At 55.9% G+C, this 10,226-nt stretch overlaps 1 protein-coding gene and 1 non-coding gene across 4 annotated transcripts in view; both read right to left on the reverse strand.

The window, feature by feature from the left end:
* ZNF185 (zinc finger protein 185 with LIM domain) overlaps positions 1-10,226 on the reverse strand; it is a 48,170-nt gene that overhangs the window by 25,218 nt on the left and 12,726 nt on the right. For all 3 annotated transcript variants that reach the window (XM_023525801.1, XM_023525800.1, XM_023525798.1), the window contains 5 exons: positions 8,459-8,545; positions 5,233-5,337; positions 4,206-4,304; positions 1,816-1,911; positions 860-949 (listed from right to left, as the gene is read on the reverse strand). In XM_023525801.1, the coding sequence (XP_023381569.1) occupies positions 860-949; positions 1,816-1,911; positions 4,206-4,304; positions 5,233-5,337; positions 8,459-8,545 (477 nt within the window). The remainder of the gene's footprint in view (positions 1-859; positions 950-1,815; positions 1,912-4,205; positions 4,305-5,232; positions 5,338-8,458; positions 8,546-10,226) is intronic.
* Positions 2,267-2,385, reverse strand: LOC111733738. Its single transcript, XR_002778145.1, has one exon. It is a non-coding gene; the product is annotated as a 5S ribosomal RNA (ribosomal RNA).

Consider the following 10,226-nt stretch of genomic DNA (forward strand, 5'->3'; position numbering starts at 1 on the left):
GTCCCTCCACTCATCTAAGGAGGAGCCCTCCTTCCATTTAAGTAATAACTCTCCTCACTGCCACCTCTCTAAATCAGCACCCTGGCTATTTCTTTCAGAGAACTGTTCTTCCCAGGAGGTACAGAGACCCGGCTTCCAGGTCTTTGTTCTTCATTCTAAACCTTGCAGGATTGTGAGGTAGACTGTATGAGACACGGTGAGCAGAGGCTGTGCACACAGGTGCCCCAAAGTTAAGTAGCTGTTGTGATCTTTAACAATATCTGGTATTAAAGGCCAATCAGCCCATGCCTACCTCAACAAACCTCCCATCCTACCATTGCCCCACAAAGACCCTCAGTGCCAGCCACACTCAGCTACATACAGTGCCCAGGAAATACCAGGGTGTTTTGAGGCCTTTATGTATCCTGTTCCCTTTGTTTGGAGGACTCCTATTCACCTTTCGAGATTCAGCTCGAAAGCCACCTCCCCCACAAAGCCGTAATGTTTAACCCCCTTCCCCTGCTTTAGCATACGTTGTTCCAGTCTGCGCCCAGCTTTGTCCCCGTCAGCCACGTCTGACTTGTCTGTGTGCTCCAGCCTCCAGCACAGGGAAGGTGCTGTCTGAGTGGTCGCTGATTGAAAGACTGGGTGACTTGCTGATTATGGAGGAATTCCTGAGTGAAGGCAACAAGGTGCAGTGGAAGGCTCTGTGGACTCAGAGGCAGAGGCCAGAAGGTTCCAGCTGGGGCTTCGGCCCTTGCTATGTGCCTCGGGCTAGCCCACAGGCCTCACTGCCCTCACCTTTCCAGCCAAAGGCTAATGCACACCCGAGCTGTCTCTGTCCACCACAGCAGCTCAGCATTGTTGACTGATGCCTTACCCCTTCGAATTTGCCTCCGTGTCCACCAGGTCTGCTGGGCTGTAACTCTTCCTATCAGCTGGGACAGCAGAGGCCAAAGTGGCACCGGAGCTGAGGAAAGAAGCACACGGGCCTGCTGAGGCCTCAGACCAAAGGAGACTGGGGACCCAGGTCTTCCCCTTCTCAGCTGCCTTCTCATGAGACAGGGGGGGTGCTATATCTGTCAGTAAAGGCTTGCCTCTCATTCCTGCCATTCGTGTGGCACAGATACCACTGTGTGTGATAACATCTTGAGAGTCCTGGCTGTGGCCTTAGCACCTGAGTCCAAGACAAAGCACTACCCCTGACCCGCTCCGAGGCCCTGAGGAAGTCTCCTGATTTTGGATTCCAGGTCCCTGCCTGACCTACGAGTCTTGGGAGTCCAGAGGGATTGTCCCTTCCTAAATGCTCCGCACACTTACAGCAAAGCGGCCACTCCCGCTGGTGGACTGGTAGATGAAATAGGACAGAAGCCTGCAGCCTGAGAATGCGCCACCTCTTCCCATTTCACCTCCATGCCCCTGGAGCCATGTGCCCTCCCCAGCCACCTCCACGTGCGCCCTGGGGTTCCTCCCTGACTCCTGCTTGCTAGGCTAGGCTGCAGTCCCTACGGGAGAGGTTCACCGAGACCTCCTCAGCAGGGTCTCTTCCCAAGCTCTACCTCCCGATGTCCTCCTTCAGCTACCTCGGCTTAGGTCTCTGTGCATAGGTGCTGGGCTATGGATCCCCTGACTTATCGCCCGTCCCTCTCCCCCAGTGTCTCTAGCTGCAGGTCAGAGCCCCTCTCAACCTTCCCTCTCCTGCGGTGATCACCCAATAGGAAGGTGGCATGGAACTGAGAAGTGTAAGGGAGATTCTGGGGCACTGGAGCTAAGGCCGAACCCTGAAGGCTGTGTCTGGCAATGAGGATGGCCACCGGATGGTTGCCCCACTTTTACCTGGTGGCCACCGGTCCAGGTTTACGAGGCTGAGAGTTGGCACCGTGCACGTCCAGATCATCCAGGAGAGGGGAGAAGCCGGCAACTGAGCACGCCCTGTGGAGGGAGGCCAAACCCGGTCTGGGTTCAAGACTTTGTGTCTGCATATCTACCCCCGTGTGAGAGGGTGGCTTCTGTCCCTGACAGGCCACGGAGACTGAGGAGTTGTTCAAACAGATGCTCAGGGCACAATATTCATATCTCACAGCTACCTAAGATCAGCATAGCATAGCTCAGTGGTTGAGTCTATGCTCCTCGTAGACACGTTGAGCAGATTCAAATCACTGCTTTACCACTTCCCAGCTGTGTGACCTCGGACACATCACCTGATCTCTTTGGGCCTCAGGTTTATCATTAGTGAAATGAGGATAACTGTGTCCTCCTCATAAGTTTTCTTTCTTTCTTTTTTTAACGCCTACAGCACCTGATCTTCCTAGGTGGTCTCCCATCCAAGTACTAACCAGGCCCGACCCTGCTTAGCTTTCGAGATCAGACGGGATCAGGCATGTTCAGGGTGGCATGGCCGCAGACTCGTAAGTTTTCTGAGAAGAGTAAATGAGTTAACAGACACCAAGTACTTAGAATAATGCCTGGGCCTGTTGTTATTATTGGGCCCTGTGGCTGTTTGCATCCATCTATATCCACAAAGTTGACACAGATTCATTCAGTGGGTGCTTTCCTGGGTGGTAGACCACATTCTCTGTCTTTCGGGCAGACTGATGCTAACGGCACGCCAAGCAGTCACAGTTCACAGGGCACCTTAGCACCTGCAAAAGCCTGCACCCTTCACTTATGTAGCACACTCACTAAGTTGCTGGTGTTTGTTCCCAAACCTATTACACCAGTTGTACTTGCGACCGTCATTGCTAAATTCAATTATTAAGTAAACTCATGAAAATTAATGGAAAAAAGAGTGGCTGTTTCTTCCACAAGAAACGATGTTTTCTTTGGAAGGACAGTAAAAGCAAGTTTCTTAGAAATCATTGTCAAAATCAGTATAGGTAAGACAAAGACAAAGACTGGGTTAAAAATCATAGAAATCTAGATGGTTCTTCAGCTTATTTGGCAAGTTCATTTGAGCTGTGGCTGCGGTTTTAAAAAAACCGAAAGCGGAAAGCAAAAACTTCATTTCATGAGGGGGTGTAAGCAAGGAGAATGATCTGGATGAATATTCAAAGAACCAGACCCAATCACATTGGACCACATCTTCCACGACAGCCACCAGCCAATCAGGTCAATCTGCACAACTCGCTGGCAGTACACAGCGATGCAGGTGTCGGTTCTCCCACAGCCCTCCCCACAAGTGGCAGCTCGAAGAACTGAGACCTCAGCCCACTGGCCTTTCCTGGCACCTGCTGAGGCACAGTGGTCAGAGGCTGGGGCCTGCTGTTCCCTCCCGTGTCAGCTTGGGCTTCTGGATTTGTAATTTGGGGCTCTGGGTCCAGGCATCAGTTGCAAACTAGTCAAGTTAGCGAGAGCGGGGGGCCGCCAGTGGGCTCAGGGACGCAGGGGCAGCCGCGAGGGCCGGGGGGGAAAGCAGTCGGCAGGGGCTCCTTCGGATGCCCTCTGAGGCCGGACCGCCCCTGGGCAGGGTGCTGGCGGGCAGGGTGCTGGCGGGCAGGGTGCTGGCAGGCAGCATGTGGTCAGGCTCTGTGAAGTCACTGGATTTGCCATTCCTTTCTGGCCATCCCTTCTGAAATATAAGGGTAGTAGCACAGCGTGGAGCTGAACAACCTATGCCAACATCTGCATGCCTAGCCTTTGTCCCCAAGGATGACTCATGCTTGGTTTGGAACCACTCGGGGACAGCTGGGACCTTGCTACTCCCTAAACCAGCTGAGAAACAGGCCCCTGACTCCACCCGGGTCTGAGAACTTAGAGCCCAGCTTGTGTCACTGGGAACACTTTTTGGTCTCAGTGAAGTTCAGAGCAGAGAGTTCCCAGAGCTCAGCCAAGAAGCAGGAAGGCGCCTATTCACCCATCATTTGGTCATTCATTTGTTGGTTTGTCCCTTCGCTCATTCCCCACACATCCATCCTACCTACTTGGTGCCCACCCAGGCGGGGGATGGACCTCCAGTTGCAAGTGGGCCCTTGTGCCTCCTCTGGAGGAGCTTGAGAGCCAGCGGCAGAAGGAAGGAAGAGAAGACTCGAACATAGGTAATACCCAGAAGTGGGAAACCCAGCGACATGATGGGGGCGGGGGTGCCGGAGATGTCAGAAGCAGTAGGGAAATGACCAGTGCTCAGCCCCCAACGGCCCGAGCAGTTTTGGCAGCTTGACCGTGACCTGTCACCATGGATGTGAGAGAATCAACAACTCAGGGCCACCTGCCTCCCCTGGGCAGCTCACCCTCCTCTCCCGGAACCGATGTCTGCTCCAGCCAAGCCTTCAAGTGGGGAGCTGGTGGCTCTGGATCCCACGTTGCCATCCCTTGACTGTGCACTTGACCTGTTATGGAAAGAGAAGCATTTATTGAGTCTGATTGGGTCTCGATCTAATCTAACTCGGATGTCTTGGGAGTAGGCCTCAAGGACCAGAAGCTCAAGCCCTTGGCTGCCACCATGAGGTGCTCCAACTGCAACCAAGCGAACATCAGCAAGTATTTCTGCTTTTGCTCCGAAGCTTTAGGGCTGGGAGCAGGAGTGGAGCGAAGGCACAGAGCAAGATGGCAGCTCAGGAGCAGGCTGGCACGATGCGGGGCCAATGGCCAACAAAACGAGGGGCAGGCACTTGGGGCCACTAATAAACCATAGAGCTCAGGGCAGAGACGAAGCTCCCCCACCATCCTGGGTCCCCTTCCCTCATTCCCAGGCTGAGTCCCTACTAGGGGTGTGGGGCTCCACACAGAGGACATGGTGGGCTCTTAGCCACCACTGGCTACACTTCCTCCTGAGGAAATGCCCAACTGTCAGCCACCGCTCACCGCACCCAGGCTCCCCTGGTCAGTGGGATGGTCGTGCGATGGCGGGGCACGGCCACCCCCTCTGGACCCGTCATTCCTCGCCACGCCTCTACCTCCCATCCTTTCCCCCCCCATGTCTCCCTTTGCCTACAGGTCATCCCGGAAGTCCCTGCTATGTGCTCTGCTGGGGCCCACGAATCCTTTGGTCACTGACTTTCCCAAACTGATGGCTTGGTGGCCTTGCTTGGCCTGTCCATTGGCAGGGCTGCTTTCAATGGAGTAGAAGCACAGTGAGGTTGGGCCCAGGGCTGGGGCAGGGGTGGCCTGGCCTGGAGCTTTGTCTTTCTCTGTACCCGGCTCATTCTTCTGACAGATATTCACTGAGGACACAGGGAGTGGGCAGTCCCGGTCCCAGCTCCACCTGTGGACCTTGGACCGAGGGCCGTGTGAACTCTGTGTCATGCACTGAGTTACCTTTCAGAGTCTAGGCTGGGGCCCTTGAAGTCCTCCTCTGCAGCCAGGTCTCTCTTGGGCTCTCTGGGGCTGGCGGCTTCCTTGTCTTTGGAGTCTGGGGAAGACCTGTGGAGGAAAGCAGCAGAAGTTAACCACCCAGCAGCCAGCCACACGCAGGTGGAGGCAGTGATCTCATCCCCCAAATCCTGATACTGGAAGATTGGTCGATTCCTACAATCTCAGTGCTAATGACAACTGTTGATGAAGGGCCAGACCCCACTGTCCTGACTCTGCAGGCATCACCTCTCCACAACAGCCCGGGACAGGGCCACTGCTGTTATCCGTGCCGACTTTCCAGATGAGCAAAAGGAGGCACAGAGAGCCCAGGTTACTTACCCTGAGTTCCTGAGGTAACAAGGGGAAGAGCTGGGATCTGAACCCAAGCGGACAGACTTTAGAGTGCCGGACCATAATCCTCTGTGGCGTAAGACTGACCCTAACCTAATTCAACCTCCCTCTCGTCTCTGAGGTCATCAAGGAGCCCCATGAGGTCAGAGCTGACACAGACACTGTTGTCATTATTGCCATTCGAGACCACTGACCCAATGGGATGCTCCCAGCTTCTCTCTCCCATCCGTCCACCGTGACTCTGTGACACCGCCCTCGACCTCCTGTGCCATACTTCCTCGGTCTCCTCTCCATCTGCGGGCTCCATCACCTTGGCCACCTTCTCTGCCCCCGTGGCATCAACTGTCCCCCTTGAGCCAATGACCTACGCCTGTTCCCACCTCTCCCCTGTGCTCCTGGCCCATACCCCCACTGCCTCGCGCCCCCACTGCCTCGCAGACTGACCCTCCGGCAGCTAACACTGAACCTGGCAGGACCTGAGTACCCTCCTCCAGCTACCCTCAGGGTCGATGACCAGACAGCTGCGTCCTCCACACTGGGGTCTGTGCCCAGCTCTCTGGACCCTGTCCTTGACTTCCTTGACATTGTACCCCATGTAAACATCGACACCGAGCCCCATAATTTTGGCTCATTCATCTGCATATAACATGGAAATGTCTAGAGCTCTGACTCTTCTCTCAAACCTCAACCACAAACCCTCAAATGCCTCCTGGTTATCTGCATCTGGATGCCTACAAATCATCTCATCATATAGCCATGCCAAAGATACTAGGTACATCACCCCTCCCTGCCCCGTCCCCTCCCAGATCTCCACTAGTGTAGTGAGCCATGGAACAAAAGCTGCAGGGTGGCAGTTGGGCAACCTAGCTGGGAGCCTGGGTCTGGCTGCTCTCGACCGAGTGAGCCATCAGAGTTTATTTCCTCACCTGTGAAATGGACACAGTGACTGTACATGCATCTGCATGTGGACACCTGCTAGGCTGTTTGGGGCGGGGCGGGGCTTGAAGAATTCTAGCTTTTGCTCCAACCTGATTCTCCCGCTGGAAAGTGGGAGAGGGGTGCTCTGGGGTTCTCCACGGGCTGGGGTAGCTTGGCCACTCCCAGACCAAGTGTCAGAAGCCTTATGGCTTCCGCCTACATTTTGAAGGAGGGTCCCTTTGCCCTTTTTCTCAAAGACTGGTCGCCTTAGGGAGACCAATGAAGCAGCTTCCAGCGTTGCCTTACTAAAGACATCGTCACTGCGATGATTCTCGATCATTCCAGTAACAAACTTGCACTCCTGTCCTGGGCTGAGGCCCAAAGGGAATGAAGCTTCTGCCCTCTGGGCACTCAGGGTCCTTGGGGCAGACTGATTCGTGAGAGGACAACTGTGTGGAACATTCTCTGGCGGAGGCAGGAACACGGTGCTGTGTGAGCTCAGCAGGAAAGAACTTCACGGACGCTGCCTCAGAAAGAAATGCGGGGGAAGGAAGTGCCTCAGATGGGACACATTTGGGGTGGCACTGAAAACTGCAGAGAGGAAAGGACACTCCGGGCAGAGTCTACAGCCTGCGCAGATGAATGGTGCATGGAGGCCTGGGACTGAGGAGCAGGAGTGGAGGATCTGGGAGGCCGTATGTGAGAGGAGCCACAGGGAGGCCCGGGCATGGTATCATGTTCAGGCTATAGAGGCTGAACAGGGACCACCATTACAGGGTTTTCCCCAGTGGGTTGGCATGACTACTTCTGCCTTTTAGAAATGTCACCTAGGTAGAGATGTGGAGGAGGGTCTAGGGGCAGGGCCCTAGAAGAGAGTTGTCGGCACCTGCATGAGTGACGGTGGACATCTGGTCCCAGAGGAGTACAGTACGGACAGAAATATCTCTAAAATAGAATGACTGGCGCAAGGCTGGGGTGGGAGCAAGGAGGAGAGTTAAGGGACCCAGAGATCGGTCAAGACTCATCTTGGGTGTCAGTTCCTCTGAGAAGCCTTCCTTAATCACCCCATTCCCTGGCTGCTGAAAGGCTGCTGCTCAGCGCTCCCACTGCCCCAGGGATGAGCTGGGGCAGACATTCGGGCCTCCCTCCCCAGACTCCAGGCTTCACGAGGCAGGGTCCTTGTCTGGCTGCTTCACCACCGCCTCCCAGGCCCAGGCACGGGGGTCAGGTGTGTAGCAGGGGCTCAGTCAATGCTAGTTGGGTGAATAACTGAATGAGCAAGAGAGAGGCTGCTGAAGAGAGGAAGGGAGGCATCCATCCCTCGGCTCACCCCTCTCTGCTCAGATATTCTCTTGCCCAGCCCCCCAAACTTGCCTGCCTGTGATCTCGCCATCTGCCCACTTCCCCGGGGCACGGGCTGCGCCTGCCATGTTCCTGGCTGGTTGTGGCCCCTTGTCCCTCGCCCTCCCCAGCACCAGGCATGGTGGCATCATGAGCTGTCAAGGCTGACCCAGTGACCCCACCCTAGTCCTGGTGGCTCCCTCACACAGGCGGGGCAACTGCTCCAGTGATGTCATGGGACTCCGCAGACCCTGTGTCCCCACCCAGCACAGCTGGCTGTCTTATCCTCAGGGCTCGGCAGGGCCGAGCCCTCACAGCTGGCTCATGTCTGCGTCTGCCTCTCCCACCAGGCAGACAGTCAGCAACTCTGGCCAGGGGGGCGGTCGCCGCTGGGTCCACGGGCCGGGCCTCCCACAGACCAAGCCCTCCCTCCCCAAGAGTTGTGGAGTGAAAGGAGATGGGGGCAGAGACCCCGAGTTCACCACGTCTCCCACGAAACAGCACCCAGGCCTCATCATTTGCCTGCCTGCCTTGCTGACCCCATCTCTAAAATGTCGTGGAAGGAGCAGGGCCCCCGTACCTCATTCCTTCCAGGTCTGGGGTCATCAGGCGGAGTCCCACCCCGGGCGTCATGATCTGCAGGCGGACGATTTCCTCACCTCTTGCGCTGTGGCCAAAAGAGAGAGCCAGAGTTGCTGATAAGAAAAGTCTCCCCATGATTTCTGGGCGTCCGAGGGCGTTCTCCCCTGGGCGCCTCCTAGCTAGTGCAGGAGGACACTTCCTTCTTGTCTCCTCTTTGGCCTTGAGCCTTCTTGGCGCTGCAGCTGACCTTGGCCTACTGGCCTCCAGGCTCCAGAGGAAGGGGAGTGAAGGACCCCTTCACCAGTCTCCCACCCTCAAGCCCAGCCCCCTTCAGGCACAGCAAGGGGCCCTGTGGGTGGAAATGGAAGCACCTGGCCCCAACACTCTGTCTGAAGCTGCCGCCACAAGCCCTGCCTGTCACCTCACTGGAGCATCCAAAGCGGCTATGCGGGAGGCCAGCGAAAGTTCTGGATTCGTGGGCTGATGCGAAGTGATGGCAAACAAGATGCCCAGGAAACGTAAAGGCCAAATTGGAATGAGACCCAGTGGGAGAGGGATGGCGGAGTCTGGGAGATGAAGTCAAGTGACCAGGTGCCTGCGAGCCCACACAGGATTGGACATTCTCAGTACTCAGAGGGCCCCTTTGAGGGTTCCTGTACTCAAAGCCTGGCCCACAGGTGACCACACACATCGCTCTCCAGGTCCACAGAGTGAGGCTTCAGCCATCTTTCAAAACCCAGCCCAGGTCACTTTACAGCCACTCATTCCTTCCTTTGGTTACCCCAGGCACTGGAGTGGGCACTGGCGTACAGGTGAGGGTGAGCCCCAGGCCTGCCCTGGTGAAGCCCCCAGCCCAGCTGGAGGAAGATGGGTTAGGGGGAGCTGCAGACTGGTAGGTGTCTTAAATGCCGAGACCAGATACGGTATAGCAAAGGGAAGCGGCAGGATGGGCTTAAAGAGGGGAGGGGGAGGAGCTTGACATGATCAGACTGGCACTCTAGAAAGGCCACTCCAGAGTCCCAGAGTCCCAGGAGGAGGAGGGATTGGGGGAGCCAGGGTGAAGGCAGGTGAGTCTGGGTGTTGACCCTGGCAGCTGACTCCAGTGTACACTAGGAGCCCGTGGAGGGCCAGGTCAGTGGGATGTTCATCTCTGCCACTCCTGGGGACACTGGAGATGACCAGAGTGAAACGGCAGGGCTGCCAGGAGCAGGGCCTCCCCTCACATGAAAGCCAGGACAGGGCCCGGTCCACGCAAGCAGCTCTGATCTCCGCCAGTCTCTTCCCATGACAGTTATGATGACAGCAACAAGCCCCGGGCCGCCTGCCCTCCCTGCCCCATCGAAAGCACGTGGTGCCAGGAAGCAGCAACATGCTCCACGTGGGGATATCACACGCAAGTAAAACATACTTTCTCACTGCAGTTTCTTGTTATGTCAGAGAGGAATTAGGAACAAAGCGTTGCCTCGGCCTGCCCAAGCTGGCATCTCTCCCTCAACACCCTCCTCCTTTGTCATTCCCCTGAGCGGTGGCTTCTTAAAGACCTAGGACAAATGGAAGCTCTTCCAGACGGGCTGTTATGGGTTTGCTTTGTGTCCTCCCCAAATGATACGCTGAAGTACTAACCCTTGGTGTCTGTGAATGTGACCTGATTGGGTCACTGCAGACGTAGTTAATTAAGATAAGGCCATGCTGGAGTACGGTGGGTCCTAATCCACTATGACTGATGTCGTTATAAAAAGTGGGCATTTGGACACAGCAATGAGAGG

This window comes from Pteropus vampyrus, unplaced genomic scaffold (assembly GCF_000151845.1).
Source record: "Pteropus vampyrus isolate Shadow unplaced genomic scaffold, Pvam_2.0 Scaffold629, whole genome shotgun sequence".
In the NCBI taxonomy this organism is placed as follows: Eukaryota; Metazoa; Chordata; class Mammalia; order Chiroptera; family Pteropodidae; genus Pteropus; species Pteropus vampyrus.